Below are 22,216 nucleotides of genomic sequence, written 5' to 3'. Positions count from 1 at the left end.
TGCCATGACTCGATATGAAGCTTCAGTGGATGACAAAGAGACATTTTTTTGCTTCTTGCACCTCCAAGATATAAGTTGAAGGTTCATGAAAAGAATGGATAAACAATTAAATTTAAAGAAGCGGATGATAGAAATATCCCTTTGGTTATAGAATTCTTGATATATCGGACAATTCGCATAACAACACTCATATGCACCATAGATGGTGCATGTTGAAACTGACTAGCTGAGTGTATCACATGAGAAATGTCTCATCTTGTGATGGATAAGTAGGTCACATATCCAATCAGTTGCCGGTATGGAGTTGGATCTTCAAGAGGGGGTTTCATCCTTCAATTTTAGTTTTGCATTAACAACTTTCGGCGTATCAATATTCTTATCATCAGAAATTCCATATTTAACAACAATATCTGCAACCAACTTTATTTGAGATAAAATATATCCTCTAGGTGAATAAGCCACTTCAATACCTAAAAAATATCTTAGGAAACCAAAGTCAGACATATCAAAATGATTTTTAAGAACATTTTTAATTTCACCAACCCTCTTTTTGTCACTTCCCGTAATGATCATATTATCAACGTATAATAGAAGAACGACAATGTCAATACCTGTATCTTTGACGAAAAAGAGCAGTATCAATATAACAAGATTTGTAATCCAAGTTTAACATAACTTTGCTAAACCTATCATACCAAGTCTTGGGGCTTGCTTAAGCCCATACAAAGTTTTTCTTAACTAAATAATTTTTCCTCTATCGATCTCAAGACCGGGAGGAGGATCCTTGTACACTTCCTCATTTAGGTCACCATTAAAAAAAATCATTTTTGACATCAAGTTGATAGATAAACCACCTTTTAATGGATGCTAAGGCAATGAGTGTTATAACACTAGTCATACAAGCTACGGGAGCAAAGGTGATGTAGAGCAGGCTAGGGCCTATACAACGTGAACCAGACATGGCCATGGAACCCGGCACCAATGGGATGAACGATCGGACCCAGGTGATGGATCCGATCGCGAGTCTGGTACCACGATGCAGGGACGTGCCCCTGCGTACTTATGCCAGGCGAGCGAAGGTCTGAAGCATGCCGCACGTCGACATCATTCCAACACATGGGTGATCCAGCATGTCAACAACATTGATTTAACCTCGGATCCAGGGGCTGGACCCAAGATCGAGATCTATTATGCAGTCTATAAATACCCTGCCTTAAGGTTACATAGAGGGGGGATTGAAGATTGGTTTATTTCTTTTATTGTTTCTCTCTTTCTGCCAGCATTTGTTTTCACTGCAGTTGTTATTTTCCATTCCCAACATTTTCTTTATTCTTCATTGTAATTCGTTACCTTCAATAAACAAGTTAAGGTGCATCAGAACTCCGGTCTCCACAGCATCAAAGTGGTATCAGAGCACAACCCCTCCTCCTTGGTCGACGATATGGCGCAAGAAGCGAGGGACGATCCTACGAGCGGGAAGGAGCGTGAGGAATCAAGTACCGTCAACGAAGACCCCATGATGAGGATGATCGACATGATGATCAAGATCCAAGAAAATCTGCTATGTGTGAGCAAAGACGTAGCCGACATGTCAAAGCGTATGGATGAGATCAAAGATTGGATTGTCGTTCTTGAATCTTCCGGTGGAAGCACACACAACACAAGCGAACAAGTGGGGTATGGGAGTAGGCGAGGGTTCAGTCAATCTCGGAGATGCCGCAACGATCGACCCAACCCAAATGAGTTTTCAGCGTGCTGTGCGACGTGAGGGCGTTGAGATGGCCTTGCACAGAGATGCGGGTCGCGTCAACTCCTTGCAAATGGTACCTCCTTCGAACCCTGTCATGGTCATGGCTGCAGATGCAGGGATTGCAGTCGTCCAGCCAAAGCAAGTGGTCACTGGCGGACCCTCTGACCTTGGCTTGTGTGCGCAGGCCTGGCCTCGAGCCACAACAACAGGGCCGCAGGCCAGACAGGCTCAGCCGGGCCTGAGCGTGACGCTGGGCCAGGTTGCAGGCGCAACTGCGTCAACCCGTGCAGGGGCTGATCAAGCCCCCCTTCCTGAGCCTGCGCATGGGGGCTCTGTTGCAGCCCACCAACGAGCAGGGGGAGGTGGACCCCTGTTGAGCGGGCCGAACTCGAGAGGGTCCGGACCAAAATTTTTGATAGCGGGGCCCAGACCCGGATCTCGGGGACCATCCTTTGGATCCCAGGAAGCGGGTCCGAGCCTCGAGCCCCAATACCCGACCTACCCAGTTGGGTCTGGTTCGCGGGTCGCCCTGAACCAGATCCAACCAACTAGTTTTGAACCCCAATACAAATCCAATACCGACCCAAACCTATATCGGACCCGGACAGAGCTCCAGTTTGAATTTGAGCCTGGTCAAAACCAGACCCATCCTGTTATAGATCAAGGATCGAGTTCTAACCAGGCCTTTTCACACCACAACTCGATCCATGATCCTACCCACCCGATTCTGGGTCCGACGAATAGCTTAGGTCTTGACCTGATCCAGATCCAATCGGGTGAGTCGTTCCAGTACTACGCCAACCAGACCCAATACCCATGCCAGACCCAATCCGTTAATCCGTCCCAGACCCAGAACCCGGTACCATATCCGACACATTACCCCTATCCTACCTTGACCCATAACCCAAACCCACATCATCCATTTTCCACCAACCCAGAACCCATAAACCGAGCAACCTTTCCACCTTTAGTAGGACATCTTGCCATACCGGTGCCTCAACGCCGGCCGCAGATGGTTTCCACTCACGGGCGGGCCAGATCGAGGCAATTTCCAGCAGCCGCCATGCAGATTCAGCAGGGACCAGTGCGACCAGAGTGCCGACCACACGTCATGGGAGTTCGTCAGCACCAACCTCTAGGCGAGCAGTACCGTGAAGAGGGTGATGAAGCAGTGTTGGATGATGACGCTTTTTGGAACGAGTATCCTGCAGGAATGGTGGAGACTCTTCAGTAGAGAGCACTAGAGCACCCCTCCATCTACGGGGTGAAGCTAGACCTTCCGGAGTTCGCAGGACGATTCGACGCAGAACAGTTCTTCGATTGGGCCTATGTGTTAAAATGTATCATTCAACCTTTGTAATATTATATATAATTTATATATATAAAGGATAATACATATTCATATATTGTATATATGCATATGTATTATCCTAATTATATATATAAAATATATATTTTTCTATTTATAGGCATAGGGGTAGTTTAGACATTTTCAGTTTTACGCATATTCCATTCAGAATATGTTTGTAATTTAATTTTATTTTTTATTTTTTTATTTTTTCTATTTTTTTGGGTTTGCGCCACCTAGGGAGGCTCCCCAAAGAGTCGTTGGAGGAGCCCCCAACGGTCACAAATGTGACGGTTGGGGGCTCCCAACGACTCCTTTGGGAGCCCCCTTTATGGCTCCTCTCTTGTGTTATAAATAGGGGTCTCCCCCTTGTATTTCTTAGAGATTTGGAGGAGCTCTTGCTCCATTTGAAGGGGTTTTTCCCCTCTTCTTCCTTTCTTTCAATAATATTCAACTTATGACTTTAAGTCATATTTTTTGCCCCTTGTGTGGGTTTATGTGTTAGCACATTATGTGCTTATGTTGTTCCCTTAAATGGGTTTATTCGCACTTCATGTGCATGTATGAGTTCATTATTGAACCTAATGTATTCAAAGCCACTTTCTAACATGGTATCAGAGCCCGGTTACGATGGGATTGTCTCTTGGCGCAACGGAAAGCGTGGTGCTCAAGAAATGGTGAAGTATTCATTGTTCTTTTTTTATTAGAAATTTTTCGGTATGTATCTCTTTTCTTAACATATTATGCATTATGAAACTATCTTTCTTGCACATTTAGTGTTTTTAGTTGAATCATTTCCTTTCACTTTTTCGCTTGTTCGTATATCTACTTTTAAATTTGGTAAACTTGTTTATTGTTCAAAAATATAATTCTTGGTTATATAGTTATCGATTTCTCATCACATATAATAGTAATTTATGTTTTGCAAAATTATTTTTCAATTATGTGAGATTTATGGTTTTTCATAAGAATTTCGTGATTAACCTATAAGTTAACTTTTTAAATACGATTTCTTGCTAAATTAATGATCTTTGCTCAAAAACTCTTGTGTTTGGTTTTTTTGGTAAATCTTTTTGTAACTTATATAATTCTTGTATAAGTTAATGTTCTTTGCTATATTTTTTGATTTTCTCATCTAAATCTTTGTAGCTTACCTCTTTATGAATCCTAAGTAGTTCTTGTTAATGATAAGAACTCCTAAAGATGTTTCAATGATTTTGGTTTATTTAAAGGATTTTTTTGTGATAAATAGGTTGTTCGAACCATTGTAAAAGATTTTTTAAAAGAATTTCTCACACTATATAGAATGCATAGTATGTCTATTACATCTTTTTGGTATAAAAGATTTCGTTTATTTTATTGATACAACTTTACAAACTTGTTGGTTTGTATTTTTCACATAAGATTTCAAAACCTCTTGTTTATATCTCTAAAGATGTCTATGTTGACCATCATATGGTCCTCTTTGTCCTAAATTACATTTATCAAGCATATAATTGCATAATTAAAAGTTTGAGAAATCTCAAGGATTGCTCTTTTTATAAAGTGCATACTTGCTCCCTTTTGTGTGTTTTTGTATTTTGTATACATTTGTTTCTCAAATAGTTGCGCTTGTATGCATTTCCTCTTTTCTATGAAATACATGCCTTAGTGCATGTTTGTTTATACCTTGGTGTGTATTTGTTCAAATATTGTATGAGTGCCCTCGTGCACATCTTTTTGTGCTTGCATATGTATTGTCTCTTCGTAGACATTTCTTACATTATGAAGCTTTTATGCACATTTCTTTTTATGAAAAATATAATGAATTTAGATATTGACCCTTTTTTAAATCATTATAAAACATGATAAGTGCTTATAGCACTTTGTACGTTTCCGCATATCTCATCACAATCAAAGGATATTTAAAACTTGTTGTATGGGATTTTTATCCCAAATCTATATATTTTCAAGTACTATTGAATATTCTTTCTTTGAGTTTTGAGTTAAAACTCTCTTTGTGAACCATTACGGTTCTTGTGATTCCTTTGATTAAAAAGCTTGATTGTCTTGATTATCCCAAGATATATTCTTCATGTCATTATGTTTGTTGCCAAGGTATTCTTTTGATTTTTAATGGCACTTATTTTATCCATCACATGTTGTCATATGATGCATCAATTCTTTTATGGCCCTATTGTTATATTAGAGATTTTTGAGGTGAGTTATGGGCACCTCGTGTTATATCATTCTAGATTGTCCACTTGCCATATTATAGATGGTGATTGAGGTGAGTTATGGGCACCTTAGGACTCTAGAATGATTTGGTATATGATCTCTAATTATGAGTGTGGCACCCATTGTTATGTCATTTTAGTTTGTCCACTTACCATATTATAGATGGTGGTTGAGGTGAGTTATGGGCACCTTGGGACTCTAAAATGATTTGGTATATGAGTGTGTCACTAGTTTAATGTTGGCCATTGATCTTATGGATGCTCTTATTTATATATAAATGTGATGAATATATGTTGTTTTAAAACCTTAAATGTTTTAAGGTATATTGAAATCAAGGTTTTGGGGTTATTGCCCAACCTTTTATTGTTTATGAATCATATGAGTGCATTTGTACATTTATGTTTTGTGCTTTTGTGCACAAGTGTTCTTGGTGTGTGTATATTCACACATTTTATTTAAAAATGATATTGTTATGGGTATTCTCTTTTTTGAAGAATATTGTTTCAAGGTTTTATTTATATGTTTGTCATTACAAGTTTTATTGCCTCAGAAGTCTTCTCCTTTTATGTCCCTTATCTAAGTGTCATCATATGTAGACAAGAATTTTATTACACCTTCGTGTGTTGGTAGCCCTTTGTTGGCTTTTGCTCTCTTGGTCTAGTAGCTGAACACACTTGTCTTTGAGTGTTATTTTATGTAGACAAGGCACGTTGATTCACACCATGGTGTGTGATTTTAGTCCATGTTGGCGTTTGTGTCCTTGTTCTAGTCGCTGAGATGTATGCCCATGGTTCACTTATTTCACTCATTTCACTCATTTCAAGTGCCATCTTACGTAGACAAGAGATGTATTGTGTTTTAGCCCATGGTTGGCTTGTTACTCTTGTTCTAGTAGCTGAACACACTTAGTTTTGAGTGTATTTTTACGTAGACAAGAGATGCTTTTGGTCCATGTTGGCGTGTATTCTCTTGTTCTTGTCGTAGATGCACTCATTTCAAGTATTATTATATGTAGACAAGAGGTTCTTTTGCACACCTTTGTGTGTGTCTTTGGCCTTTAATGGCATTATATTTATATTCTTGATCTAGTAGCTTATACACTTGATTTATGTGTTTTGGAGGACTAATGAGGTAGTGGTTTGTAATGAATGAACTATTGTTGAAATTTGCAAAATTTCATTCATGACTTGTGTTTTAAGATATTCAAGTGAATCATATTTTTGATATGCATATTTTAAAAATCAAGTTGATTTTTTGACATATATTAAGTGCTTATGGTTCTTTGGCCACTTTTGTATGCAAAATGTGTTTTTGTCAATTGAGTGAGATTTTCCTAAATGGGTAAGATTCTCTACTCAAATAACACTCTTCGTTTTGCCTCGTAAATGGATTTAAAACCTTGTGAACTCTTGTGTTTATTTTGTCTAAAGTATGCTTGAAGACGTCGTTTCTCTTGTTTAGCACTTCATTACATGTTTGAAGCATGTTCATTAATGATTCCTTTAAGTATTAATTCATTTCATGATAATACATGCATAGGCTCTTTATGGCCTTTTAGGATCTCATTCAATAAAACATATGTAACTTATGCCTCTTCGTAGGTTTACTGTGGTGTCCCTTAGGGGACCATTGTGTTATTCCCCGTTATGGGGTTATGTTTGTCCAATGTTGGACCTTATGAATGAATTATGCATTCTTGCAATTCATTTCCGCATAATTTGCTTCCGCTTACCATTTAACATGATATATGATTTTGAAATCTTGTTTTTTCTAAATTTTCCTCATGCTAAAGTAATTATTTTATCATGTGATCTTGCATAAATATAATTTTGCACCTTGTTAGGAAAGTTCCATTTGAGTAAAGTGCAAAGATATTTTTTACTTGTTTTTTGTTGTTGTTTCACAGGATCTTGAAGATAAGTGGAAAAGGAAGTACCTTGGATAGATCATGGAAGGTGCTCATCGTTAAAGACGTTGGAGGAAGACATTTACATTTTCAATGGCATTCAGACTAAAGGCTCTTGAAGCTTTGAGATTCTTCCTCTTGCTTTCTTCAATCTTTTCGTTCCCCCACGCAAAGTTTGAGGGGGGGGGGTGTTAAAATGTATCATTCAACCTTTGTAATATTATATATATTTTATATATATAAAGGATAATACATATTCATATATTGTATATATGCATATGTATTATCCTAATTATATATATAAAATATATATTTTTCTATTTATAGGCATAGGGGTAGTTTAGACATTTCCAGTTTTACGCATATTCCATTCGGAATATGTTTGTAATTTAATTTTATTTATTTTATTTATTTTTTCTATTTTTTTGGGTTTGCGCCACCTAGGGAGGCTCCCCAAAGAGTCGTTGGGGAGCCCCCAACGGTCACAAATGTGACGGTTGGGGGCTCCCAACGACTCCTTTGGGAGCCCCCTTTATGGCTCCTCTCTTGTGTTATAAATAGGGGTCTCCCCCTTGTATTTCTTAGAGATTTGGAAGTGCTCTTGCTCCATTGTAAGGGGTTTTTCCCCTCTTCTTCCTTTCTTTCAATAATATTCAACTTATGACTTTAAGTCATATTTTTTGCCCCTTGTGTGGGTTTGTGTTAGCACATTATGTGCTTATGTTGTTCCCTTAAATGGGTTTATTCACACTTCATATGCATGTATGGGTTCATTATTGAACCTAATGTATTCAAAGCCACTTTCTAACACTATGCAGTACAGTTTTTCTTCGACTACCACACTGTAGCTGAGTACCGTCGTGTCTCTCTAGCGTCCACTCGGTTGAGGGGCCTAGCGCAAACATGGTGGGTTGAGCTGCAAAGCTCGAGGGAACAACAGGGGCAAGAGCTGTAATGAGATATTGCGGAAATATAAAGAGTGCATACAAGCACTTACAACAATGAATAAAAGAGACAATATCACAAGTCCACAAAGGGACAATACAAGCACAAGCCTTTAAGAAGGCAACAATATAAAAAGCCTCTTATTGAGAAGAGAGAAAGCTCTCAAGAATGAAAAATATACAAGGGGATCACCCCTATTTATACACAAGGGAGAGGAGAGAAAGAGATGCAAAAAGCCTCAAAAGGAGAGCCCAAAAGGGGGCTCCCATGGAGTCGTTGGGAGCCCCCAACGGTCACAAATGTGACCGTTGGGGGCTCCAACGACTCTATGGTTGGAGCCCCTTTTGGCCTTTAAAAATTACAAAAAAGAAATTAAAAAAATAAGAAAAGAAAAATACATTTAAACAAAAAACTGAAAATAGTTGTTTTCTAAATCAACTATGTGAAATTACAAAAATACCCCTATCGGGTATTGATGTAATAATATATATATATATATATATATATATATATATATATATATATATATATATATATATATATATATATATATATTAGATACATTTTAACACCCCCCTCAAACTTTACGGGGAGATGACGGAAAGTTTGCCAAGAAGAAACATGAAGCGAGGAGCCGAAAGAGCTTTAGTGAAGAAGTCCGCCAACTGATATTCTGAAGTGACATATGACAGAGCAATAGTTCCTCGTAAGAATTCGTCACGAACATAGTGACAATCCATTTCGATATGTTTTGTACGCTCATGAAAAGTATGATTGCTCGCAATATAGATGGCGCTCTTGTTGTCGCAACATAGCTTTGAGGCTTCGGTAATATCAACTCCCATGTCTTTAAGCAAACTGCGAAGCCATACAAGTTCCATTGTCGTAGTTGCCATAGCCCGATACTCAGCTTCAGTGGATGATAGTGAAACTTTCTGCTGCTTCTTGCATCGCCAGGCAATCAAAGAGTCCCCTAAAAAGACACAAAAACCAGTAGTTGAGACTCGATCATTGGGATTACCTCTCCAATCTGCATCAGTATAAGCAAGAAGATTCAAGGAAATAGAGGAGGATAGAAATAACCCTTTATTGATGGTATTCCGAATGTAGCGGATGATTCAGAGAACCGCACTCATATGCACAGTTGTAGGAGCATGCTGGAATTGGCTAACTGAGTGAACCGCATGAGTGATATCTGGTCTGGTGATGGTTAAATAGGTGAGAGACCCAATGAGTTGTCTGTAAGGTGTGAGATCTTCCAGAAGAACCCCATCCTCCAATCGCAATTTGGCATTAATAACCTCGGGAGTGTCTACTTTCTTATCATCAGAAATCCCAGACTTAGAACATATATCTGCAACAAGCTTCATCTGTGACAAAATATATCCTTTAGGAGAATATGCAACCTCAATTCCAAGAAAATATCTGAGAAAACCTAAGTCAGACATATCAAAATTATCTTTTAACATTAATAATACTACTTTGATCATTCCCAGTGATAATCATATCATCAACATAAAGCAACAAAATTACGATACTAGAACCTGCATTTTTAACAAAAAGAGCAGTGTCAGTATAACAAGAGTGAAATCCTAACTTTATCATGATATCACTGAAACGATCATACCAAGCCTTAGGGGCTTGTTTAAGACCATACAAAGCCTTTAAAAGCCGAAGTGTTTGACCTTGCTTAATATTTATTCCGGGTGGCGGATCCATATAAACTTCTTCACTTAAACTTCCATTTAAAAAAGCATTTTTTACGTCTAGTTGATAAATAGGCCATTTTTTGGTTGATGCAACAGCTATTAAGGTCCTGACACTAGTCATTCGAGCTACGGGAGCGAATGCTTCTTCGTAATCAATGCCATATTCTTGGGAGTATCTCTTAGCAACTAATCTAGCTTTATATCGTTCTAAGGAGCCATCGCTTTTAGTTTTAACTTTGAAGACCCAACGACAACCAATAGGTTTTTTGTGTGAGGGTAGATCAAGTATTTCCCAAGTATTGGCCTTTTTTAAAGCATTTAGTTCAACTTGCATTGCTTCAACCCAATGAGGTATAGATTTAGCTTGATTATAGTGGGCCGGTTCAAAATAAGAATGTAGGGTTATTAAACATGCCCGATAGTTGGGAGTTAAGGAATCATAGGATACAAACCTATTTGGGGGTATTGATATTCTAAAAGAATGCCTAACTTGTGGTTCCTCAGTGGATTCGGAAATTTGAGAGTATTTTTCGAGAGCACTAATAGGATTTTCTTGATTTCTTCTTGAATAAACATTTATATTGGTATCACTATCATGAACATTTATATTTGAATCACTATCATTTGAGAGTGTTATGTCAAGAGGGGATACCTCTCGAGTATCGTCTATGTTTTCAAGAAAATCTTCTTGTATGTCATCAATAAGATCATATAAGAATATATAATCAATTTCATTTGTTTCTTCTATTTTATCAAAACCGTTTTCTTCTTCTAGAAATGTTACATCTTTTGAAATATATAGTTTATCATTCTTAAAATCATAACATCTATACCCTTTTTATTTTCACCATATCCTAAAAAAACACATTCAATTGCTTTTGGAGATAACTTATCCCTTTTATGTAGTAGGACAAAACATTTGCAACCAAAAATACGAAGACGATTGAAATCGGGTGAAAATTTAAAGAGTTTTTCATATGGAGAAGCATTTTTTAACTTAGAAGAGGGCATTCTATTGATTAGATAGGTTGAGGTTAGAACGACTTCGGCCCAAAACTTCTTTGGAATATTCCTAGAAACAAGTAATGTTCTAGCGGTTTCTATAATGTGCCTATGTTTCCTTTCTGCTAGGCCATTTTGTTGAGGGGTCCTAGGACATGACTTTTGGTGGCGAATGCCATTTTGGGTTAAATAGTTTTGGAATTCGTGAGATAAGTATTCGCCACCGGAATCGGATCTTAAAATAAATATGTTACTTTGAAATTGATTTTGAACCTTTTTATAAAAATCTTTAAAGGAAGTAAATACTTCCGACTTATGACTAAGGAAATAAATCCAAACATACCGAGTAAAGTCATCAATAAACGTAACATAATATGAATAGCCCCCCTTAGACATAACCGGAGAAGGCCCCCAAACATCCGAATGCACCAATTCAAAAGGCCTTGATGAGAGAAAAGTTCTAGTTGGAAATGGAATAGACTTCATTTTTCCAAAAATGCAATCTTTGCAATTAATTTTTTTTTCCTTACAAAATTTGTTTCCAAAAGGAAAGAGGTACATTTTGGAATAACTTGGATGACCAAGTCTTTTATGCCAAGTTTCCATGTTTTTTTCTTGGACATAAGAACAAAAAAAGTTTGTGGGGAGAACAAGATGGTCCATATAATAGAGGTCTCCCTTTCTATGGCCTTGCCCAATCCGCTTCTCGGACCGGAGATCCTGCACAAAGCAACCATTAGATGAAAAAGATATTTCACATCCATGGTCGGCAATTTGAGAAACCGAAAATAGGTTTAAATTTAGTTTGGGAAAAACTCTTACTTTTGGAACACAAAATTTTTGTGAATCTTTAAAAGAGCCAATACTTGAAATTTTCAAAAAAGTTCCATCGGCCGTAGAGACACAAGAGTCCTTTGAATTGGTGCAAACATCACTAAGTGCATTTTCATGAGGGGTCATATGAAAAGAAGCTCCGGAGTCAAGGATCCAAGAATACGTACCGGGTGATGATGTAGAAGCAATAGCCGCACCCGATGTGGAGGAAGAAACTTTTAGCATTTGTTGGAGAGCCATAGATATTTGTCCAAGAGTTTCTTTAATGTCATTGTTCTTGCCTTCATCTTCTTTGGTTGTGGTTTCTTCAATAGAGGCCACTTTAGGCTTGAAGGTTCCAATAAGCTTTGGACAAGCGGGTCTAATGTGACCCGACTCATTGCAATAATGACAAACAATCATTTTTCTTCCTCCATTGTAGTTTCCTTGTTTCCCAAAATGAGGAGGCTTATAGGTTCTTACATTGTTACCCGGTTTTGATACGACAAGGACTTCATCAACATGCTTACTCATGCCAAGCCTTGTCTCCTCTTGAGTGATTTCGGCAATAGCATCCTCAATGGGAGGAAAAATAGATCTATGGAGAAGTGAAGATCTCACTTGCTCAAATTCGGGCCGTAGCCCAAAAAGAAATTGAAACAATCGCTCTTGTTCCATTTGTTTTTGCCTTAAATCAATATCTTCCATAGAAACCCATTTTGGCTCCAAGAGAGCCAATTCATGAGGCTCTACGAAATTTAGCTATATTAGCACATACCTTAAGCTCCACATTGTTCATAAACCACGCAAGGATTTTTGCGTGATTGCTTTCCCAATCTTCCACTTCCTTTTGATGACTTTCAATGACCTTGAGGCGAGCATCTCCCTCAAGAGCCTTTTCTTGACCTTCTTCCACCTTCGTGAGCATAAGCTTAGGTTCCGGAACGGTCCCCATGACAAAACCCCAAAGCTTCTTTCCTTTGAGATTATTTTCCATTGCCGATGCCCACATCATATAATTCTTTCCATTGAGCTTGAAAGATAGGTCAATCTTTGTTTCCATGATGTTGCCAAGAAGTGAGAAGATGTCCACTAAATATGAGATACACGAACCACACCTTTTCTTCAAGAATCGAGTGGCTCTGATACCATGTAATGAGATATTGCGGAAATATAAAGAGTGCATACAAGCACTTACAACAATGAATAAAAGAGACAATATCACAAGTCCACAAAGGGACAATACAAGCACAAGCCTTTAAGAAGGCAACAATATAAAAAGCCTCTTATTGAGAAGAGAGAAAGCTCTCAAGAATGAAAAATATACAAGGGGATCACCCCTATTTATACACAAGGGAGATGAGAGAAAGAGAGGCAAAAATCCTCAAAAGGAGAGCCCAAAAGGGGGCTCCAACGACTCTATGGTTGGAGCCCCTTTTGGCCTTTAAAAATTACAAAAAAGAAATTAAAAAAATAAGAAAAGAAAAATACATTTAAACAAAAAACCGAAAATAGTTGTTTTCTAAAACAACTATGTGAAATTACAAAAATACCCCTATCGGGTATTGATGTAATATATATATATATATATATATATATATATATATATATATATATTAGATACATTTTAACAAGAGCGTGTGCAGACATGTGAAGAGATGAAAAGGTTGATGCAGTCCAAGTTCGTGCCTTCAGACCATGCCGAGAGAGCCTACAAGGAGTACTTGACCCTGCATCAAGGCACTCGTACCGTGGCAGAGTACACTGTTGAATTCCATCGTCTATCCCTGCGAGTGCAGGTCGAGGAGACCGCCCGTTAGCAGGTCACGAGGTATATTTCTGGTCTCCGTCTTGCTATTTCTAATGATTTTAGTTGTGTCACAGTCGAGTTATTGGATCATGCCAATAGTTATGCCATGAATGTGAAGGAAAAGTTGAAAAGGAGACAGGAATATAGAGTCTCCCGGAGTGACCAGTCCAGTCGACCCAAGTCGAGTTTTCCAACCAGGAGAGCGAGCTCCCCTAGGAAGGAAGACTCAAAGCCCACCCCATGAGTCGACCCTAGCAAGCCTGACCAGTCCGGACCAGCACACCATACCAGATCCAAGGCCAAGCCTAGTGAGTCTACCATCCGTTGTTTTAGGAGTTAGGACACGTAGCGTCTAAGTGCCCCACCGTGAACAAGAATGCCCATTTCATCGAGGGTATTGTTGAGTCAGCATCCGATAGTGAGACTAAGGGTGAGTCGTCAGTTGAGGGAGAGAATGAGAGGGAAGTCGTAGAGTTTGACGGTAACGTCGAAAATTTGTTGTCCATCCGTTATGTTTTGACCGCACCCCGAGAGTCAGCCCCTGCAAAATGGTTGCAGAACAACATTTTTAGAACCTGGTGCAACTGTGAGGGGGCATGCGTGCGATGTTATCATTGACACTGGGGCTTGTGAGAACATGGTTTCCGAGAGTATCGTGTCCACCCTGAATCTAAAAACAGAAAAATTGTCCCAACCATACAAGATGGCGTGGTTCAAAAGAGGGAATGAGGTTCCCATTACCCAGCGTTGTCTAGTTCGGTTCTCTATGGGGAGCATTATCACAATGAGGTGTGGTGTGATGTAGCCCCTATGAGTGCGTGTCATATCCTTTTGAGACGTCCCTGACAGTTTGATTGCAAGATCATCCACGATGGCCGTAGGAACACGTACTCATTTATTTTTAAGGGGCATAAAATAATCCTCCTCCCTATCAAGGAGATCGGTTTTCCCACTGTGGATAAGCCCGAGCGAGTTCCCTGGCTCGCGAGCCTATCATACCGAACTTTCTTGAGCCATTGCACAGAGGACAATTATTGTTATGCCTTGGTGGCCAAACCGTCTATGAGTACGTCGTTGCTCGTTAAAAAAAGGCCTATTAAAAAAGGCCTCATTAGAAATAGATCACGATAAAAGATTATGTATGATCACATCATAATATATTAAAAATTTCAAAGATAGTCCATACATATGTTAAGAAATATAAACTTTAGTATTTTGCAAAACACATAATATTATAAGAAGCCACATATTCAACTTGAGTGGATACAGAATCACAATCCCACAAGAGGATACACAATAAGGCACGATATATATAAAAAAATATTTTTGTTAAAATGAAATGAGTGTATAAAAGCATATGCAAAATATAGTTTTTCACTACACATATCCATAATCTAAGACATATCAAAACACCACAATTTTCACATACTTCATAAAAATATTTATTTTTAACATAACTCCTTTTTTTAAAACTTTTCTTACATATAAAAAAACAAGAAGTTAACGATATATATCAGAATGCGAAATCTTTGAATGCATTTCATTTATTAATACGAATCCTTTTCAAGACCCCGATGTGTTGCTTTAATACCATGTCACGAAATGATGTGGATTCCAATGCATTCCATGATGATCTTCAAGACTCAAAACATTATACATTTAAACGACAAACTTAAGAATTAAAAGACACATATAAAAAATATAAATAAATAATTTTATTCATAATGGACATTAAAAGAAATACAAAATAAAATTACATTCAAGCCCTACTACAATGCAAACAAAGAAAAATAATACACAACCCTAATACTACCCATCACTCTCTCACATTTACAAAGGCACACACCAACCCATATTTATAGAGAAAGATAGAGAAGAGAAAGAAAGAAGTGAAAAAGAGGGGAAGACATCACATGTCGGAGAGAGCTCCCAATGGCTAGAATTCTAGCCGTTGGGAGTTAGTCAAACTAGTTTGACTAGCTCCCAACGTTTAGAACTCTAGCCGTTGGGAGCAAGTCAAGGCTAGTTTGACTTGACTCCTATATTATATATATTTATAATATATGTTATTATATTACATATTATTATAATATATATACTTATATTACATTAATCTTAATAGATGCGTGTCAACATGGGGATACGCATGTCAACACGGGTACAAAGGGCAAAATGGAGTGTTCAGGTACCATAAGAGGTGGCATTGGTCCTATGCAAAATGTTGGACCTAACTTGCTGAAACTATGGTCTTAATCTGAAAAGAAAGGTAAACAAATGTTCTTTATCAAGTTGCTTTTGCCTCGTTTTAATAAAGGATCCTTCCCACTTAGGCTCAAGCAATGATAACTCATCCCAAAGAGGTGAGAGAATACCATAGTAATCTCTCACACTCTTATCTCCTTAGTAATTCAAATATTCTCTTGAAGAAAATATTGTTGTGCCCAATCTTTTTGCACAAACATATTATTGAAAAAAACCCAATTCTCACGCCTTTTTGAATTTAACTATATTTGTGACAATTTTGAGTTCCATGCTATTTAGAAACCAAGAGAGAATTTAAGCATTTTTGGCTTCCCAATCTTCCACCTTAGTGTTGAAGTCTTTGAGTGCTTTCTCTCTTTCTTCATTACTAAAAGCTTTAATTTGATCACCATCCTTTTTGGTGAGTATGAGTTATGGTTCACATATGGTACCACTTACATGACCCCATAGCTTTTTGCTTTTGATATGATGCTCCATGGCGGCGGCCCACATTAAATAGTTGGAGTCGTTTAGCTTGAACACGATCACGGTTATGGATTCTTCTTTGCCCATCTTGATTGAGAGAAACAAGGCTTGTGAAGGATTCTTCAATTGCAACCACGATCTTTGGAGAAGCTTTACACAATCCCAAGAGCCTTAGGCTCTTATACCATGTAATCAAAAGAGCAGAAATACGATGGACAACCCAATAAGGGTAAACAATAAACAAAAGAGTGCACAGGCACTTAGTCCACCAAGGGACAATACAATCAAGTGAAACACAATCAAAAGCTACTATTGGCAAGCACAAGACTTAAAAAATATGTTCTTTCACTTAGAAATGCTTTAGAAAAACATTAACAAAATAAAAGAAAGAGTGCCTTTAAATAGGCACTTGAGGACCCAAAGGGGCTGGTCCAACTAGTCATTGGACCAGCCCAACAACTATAACAAAAAATAAAAAATACAAAATAAAAATAAAATTACAAAAAGAAAAGACAGGTCAGTCCCTAGAGAACTGACACCTATTACAAGTGGACACACTTATAATTAATTCTGCTCATATTTGCATATCTTTTCATTTTCTGTTTAGTTCTGTTCATGTACTTATCCAGGGTAAAGAAGATGAAGGGGAGTACAAAAACCTGGAATATTCTCTTTCTGATGCCTATCTTCTTCAGGACGAGGTTAAAAGCTCTAAACTTCCCTTGAGCAGTGACCACATAGAGAAGCAGTTAAATAATTCTGAAGAGCAAGAGGTTATTTTATGGCAAGAACATACACCATGATGATTTTTTTTCTTGCTTATTCTTTAGATGGGCTGACTGAATGGTTATTTCCAATGAAGGTTCCAGTACGCATTACTGATTCTGACACTTCTAGAAATGGAAAGTTAGTATTAGACTTCATAGAAGCCATTCATGCTGCTGAAAGAAAGCAAGCTGAATCAGATATTCAGAAATTTGCTGAAGAAAAGCGGTTGTTGGAGGTAAGTTTGGCTCTGAGACTTACCACATTTGACAGATTGTTTCATTATATTTCAGTCTTTTGATATTTTTTAGCGATGTTTAATGTGTGTAACATTTTATGTGGGCATCCAGGAGAAGTATAAGAAGGAACTGAAGGATGCTTGGGCAAGGGAACTTATGTTTGCTGAAGAGGCAGCAAGCTTGGATAAGGTTTAAAATGAATTTCAATTGAGAGTTCCCTTATTGTAATGCAAATTATGTGGTCTCGTTTATGCTAGTCTTGCTTTCCTGTTGGTCATTATGCTGATGTCAGATATATTAACACTTATTGTTTATCTTTCTCTAGAAGTCATTAGCTTTTCTTTCTTCTTTATTGTTAAGATTAGTCGTCTGAAGTCCTTTTTATTCTTAAGTAGTGTTTTGGTATTTTATATATAATGAGGGACCCATGTGTAATTTTATCCTTAGACTAATCTCCTCTATTTAAACTAGAGGAGATTAGCCCTAAAATGAATTATCGATTTTCCCTCTCTCTCTCTGCCTCGGTTCCTGTGTGCTCCATTCAGATTTGCACATGGTATCAGAGCAATAGGTCTTGGGGAGCGTGAGCACTTCTTCGGTCTGCACAAAAGCTCGAGTGAAAAAGAAAAAAAAAGGGTGTGCGTGAATATTCTTTTTACGAGTGTGCAGATCTGATGTCTGACATTTGTCATGACACAGATCTGTAATCAGATCTAAAGGCCTCATTTTTTTTTTCTCATCGGGATCAAGTAGCGGCAGATATGGGTGACGTGAAAAGGCCGTGATTTCTTTTTCATCGAATCTGAGTGGGTTGAATAAAATTTATTTTGTTCATTTGTGGATCTGGATTTTCATGATTCTGGATGTCAGAAGTAGTTTGTTTCTAATGATTTGGTGCTGCCGTGAAACCTGTATCATGAGGAGTATGTTGTCTGAGATGTGCTCAGAACAAAATCATCGATTAAAAGTTTTTTTTTTGTGACATAGGTGTCGTGGAGAATTAATTTTCTTTAAGTTCCTTTTGGATTCATAAAGGGTCGTTCAGATCTGATTTCAGATCAGGTGTCGTGGTTCATCACCGTCTCTGGTGCTGTTTCTGGTGGTGTCGTGGTTTCTGCAGTGTGTTTGAGCAAATTTTGTGGTCATGTAGTATCCAGATTTGGACTCTAAATAGGTTGGAGAGGAAATCTGATCGATTAATTTTTTTTGTGAACCTGTGATAAATTTTTTTTGGTCGTGTATTGCAACAGAGTAATCAACAATATCTCTTGAGTTGGCAATTCTTTTATTATGGGTGAAACTCAGAAATTCGATTCTAAGAATGAGGCTATTGGAGAATATAAAGCATTTGCAAATCCCTTCTCTTACGGCTCTTCCGTGAAATTAAATGAAGTAAATTATGCCAGGTGGTCAAGAACATTTATGATGTCGGTTTCTGGACATCGTAGAAAACATATTCTGTTGGAAACTGAACCGAATGATAAAGTGGGAAAATATATTACTTGGGATGAAGATAATGACATAGTTATGTCATGGATCATGAATAGTGTTGAACCTCACATTGACAACTAAACAGATGTGGAACAACCTTCGAGATACGTATTCTCAAGAGACTAATGTAAGTCGTATCTTACAAGTTGAACAAGAGATATATAATTTGCAGCAGGGAGATCAGACCTTGGCCCAATACTATGCATCCGTTGAAGCAACTTTTGAAAGACTTAATGCTTATAGACCTCTTTGTTGTTCAAAGCAAAATGATCATCAAGAACAAACTATGGTTGCTCGGTTCCTCACAGGCTTATCTTCAGAATTCTCTGTTGCTAAAGTCCAAATGTTGACTGGATCTGATGTGCCTACTCTTGCTGATGCATACAATCGCTTGAGTAGACTAGCCATTTCTTGTTGAGGGATCGATGAGATGCACCGAACCCTAGAGAGAGAGAGAGAGAGAGAGAGAGAGAGAGAGAGAGAGAGAGAGAGAGAGAGAGACGGCTGCACAATAAGAGAACTTGTTTATCATGATTAGGGCTAATCTCTATGTTAAATAGAGAGAGGCCAAAAAGAGAAATTACACATAAGTCCCTCATTAAAATAAAAATTCAAATAACCTCTAGTTTAGGAAAACTTAACCATAAAACCTCTTAATCTCAACACTCCCCCTCAAGCTGGAGCATAGATATCGATCATGCTAAGCTTGTCACAACAATGGGAGAAACTAGGCCTCGCAAGGGCCTTGGTAAAGACATCAGCAACTTGATCTTCGGAAGATACATGATCTGTGCAAATATAACCAGCCTGAATCAAGTCACGTATAGTGACAATCAACTTCAATATGTTTAGTCCTTTCATGAAAAACTGGGTTGTTGGCAATATATGTAGCAGCCCTATTGTCACACACTATCACCATAGGTAGGGATACTTTCACCTGAAGTTCGGTCAAAACTGATTTTACCCACATGATCTCAGCTGCGGTCTGAGCCATAGCTCTGTATTCTAATTCAGCACTCGACCTGGCTACAACAATTTGTTTCTTACTCCTCCAGGTAACAAGATTTCCTCCCACAAAAACACAAAATCCAGTTGTTGACTTTCTATCTTCGATAGACCCCGCATAATCTGCGTTAGTGTAAGCAACAACGTCCAAGGAAGGATTTTGTTTAAACAACAGTCCTTTACCAAGAGATGACTTTAAGTACCTGAGAACCATCATAGCTGCATCCCAGTGAGCTTTGGTAGGTTTATCCATGAATTGACTAATTTTACTCACGGTTAATGAAATGTCAGGTCTAGTAACGGTCACATATAACAACTTACCCACTAAGGATCTAAAACTGGTACTATCCACATATTCAGATTTCTCATCAAACATATGAGTTTTGGGATCCATAGAAATGTTAGCTGGCTTCGCTCCTAGCATTCCAGTCTCTTTTAATAGGTCCATCACATACTTTCTTTGTGACAAATCTAAGCCCTCTTTGTTTCTTGCAGCCTCAATACCCAAAAAATATCGAAGGGAACCAAGATCTTTAGTAACAAAGTATTTCTGAAAATGATCCTTTGTTGCGGAAATATCTTGGGCACTGCTTCCTGTTAATATGATGTCATCGACATATACCACCATAACCACAATTCCAGAACTAGTTTTCTTGATAAACAAGGAGTGGTCTGAGGCTGACCTGACAAATCCAAAATCCGACATTACCTCAAATAGTTTTTGAAACCATGCCCGAGGACTTTGCTTCAGGCCATAAATAGCCTTCTTCAACTTGCACACTTTCTGACACTCTCCCTGAACCTCAAAGCCTGGGGGTTGTTGCATATAGACTGTTTCATGTAAATCTCCATACAAAAAGCCATTCTTGACATCCAACTGAGACAAGGGCCATCCATAGTGCACTGCAACAGAGAGAACGAGACGAATAATGCCAAGATGAGCGACTGAGGAAAAAGTTTCAAAAAAGTCAACACCATAAGTTTGAGTATAGCCTTTGGCAACCAACCGAGCTTTGTACCGTTCAATTGACCCATCCGAGTTATATTTAATGGTATATACCCATTTGCAGCCAACAATATCTGCATCAGTTGGAGGATCAACCAAGTCCCAAGTGCCCCTAGAGCATAGGGCATCCATCTCATCCTGCATAGCCTGCATCTATTTGGGGTCGAATAGAGCCTGACTGCGATGAAGCGGAACAGAGGAGGCAGACAAAGCCGAGATAAAATTCTTCATAGATGCCCCAAGATTAACTTCAGAAACAAAATGAGAAATGGGATGAAGGGTGCACTGTCTTTTCCCTTTTTGCAGAGCAATAGCAAGATCCTCATCAAGAGCAGAAACTTCAGTATGCTCAGAGATACTTGCCTCAGGAGAAGGAGATAATGGGGGCATGGAGGTAGGTGGTAACCTGTGAGTATACACTATAGGAGGGTTTCTGTATCGAGACTCCCCAGAGGATGGAGCCACAGCCTGTGGAGTGAACGGCTCTAAAGGAAAAGGAGGAATTGGCAGAGGAAAGACATCACCCTGACTCTCCTGTAATCGTGGAGTAGTACTCGTGAAATATGGAGTAGACTCAAAGAAGGTAACATCCGCACTGACATACTCTTTATGGGATATAGGATCATAGCAACAATATCCTTTTTGATTCTTGGGATACCCAAGGAAAACACATTTAATAGACTGTGAAGCAAGTTTATCTCTTTCAGGACCCAGCTTATGCACAAAGCACACACATCCAAAAACTTTAGGGGGATAGGAAAAAAAGGAACCTCAGGATGTAGAATTTGGATTGGGATCTGTTCTTCTACAGAACTTGAAGGCATGCGGTTTATAAGAAAACCAACAGTCAAAACTGCATCTCCCCAGTATGACGCAAGCATATTGGATTGAATCATTAGGCACCGAGCGACATTGAGAATTTGTCTATGTTTCCTCTCAGCCACACCATTTTGTTGGGATGTATGAGGACATGTAAATTGAGGTTGAATCCCTTTATCAGAATAGAATTGAAGCAAGTTTTTGGATTTGAACTCAAGGGCATTATCAGTGCGAACAATTCTAACACACATGTCAAATTGAGTTTTTATTTCAACAATCAAAGATTTAAGAATGACAGGGCCTTGAGACCGATCTTTTAACAAGAATACCCACGATAACCTTGAGAAGTCATCAACAATGACCAAATAATAACGACACTGAGACCTACTAGGAATCCTACTCGGACCCCATACATCGACATGAAGAAGGTCAAACAATCTTTGACTCGATGGACTTTGACTAAAGGGAAAAGAGCTTCGACAATGTTTTCCCAATTGACATGTTTCACATTGAAAAGAAGCTGAGGGAGGTATATGAGGAATGACTCGACGAAGTTTCAGCACTGAAAGATGACCCAGACGATGATGCCATAACAAAGGACTCGAGGGAGACGTAACAGCAGAATAGACAGAACCCACTGGTTGATGTACATAATACACACCAC

General features: G+C 38.3%; 1 protein-coding gene across 2 annotated transcripts in view; it reads left to right on the top strand.

The window, feature by feature from the left end:
- LOC149832887 (MICOS complex subunit MIC60, mitochondrial-like) overlaps positions 1-22,216 on the top strand; it is a 39,777-nt gene that overhangs the window by 5,427 nt on the left and 12,134 nt on the right. The window contains exons 3-5 of one of the 2 annotated variants that reach the window (XM_090012622.1): positions 16,923-17,000; positions 17,090-17,230; positions 17,343-17,420. In XM_090012622.1, the coding sequence (XP_089868748.1) occupies positions 16,923-17,000; positions 17,090-17,230; positions 17,343-17,420 (297 nt within the window). The remainder of the gene's footprint in view (positions 1-16,922; positions 17,001-17,089; positions 17,231-17,342; positions 17,421-22,216) is intronic. The other variant, XM_090012623.1, reaches the window with a different exon arrangement.

This window comes from Nuphar pumila, chromosome 7 (assembly GCF_984573655.1).
Source record: "Nuphar pumila chromosome 7, dmNupPumi1.hap1.1, whole genome shotgun sequence".
Taxonomy (NCBI): domain Eukaryota; kingdom Viridiplantae; phylum Streptophyta; class Magnoliopsida; order Nymphaeales; family Nymphaeaceae; genus Nuphar; species Nuphar pumila.
The sequence above is the reverse complement of the archived record's forward strand: the minus strand, read 5'-3'. Positions and strand labels throughout refer to the sequence as shown.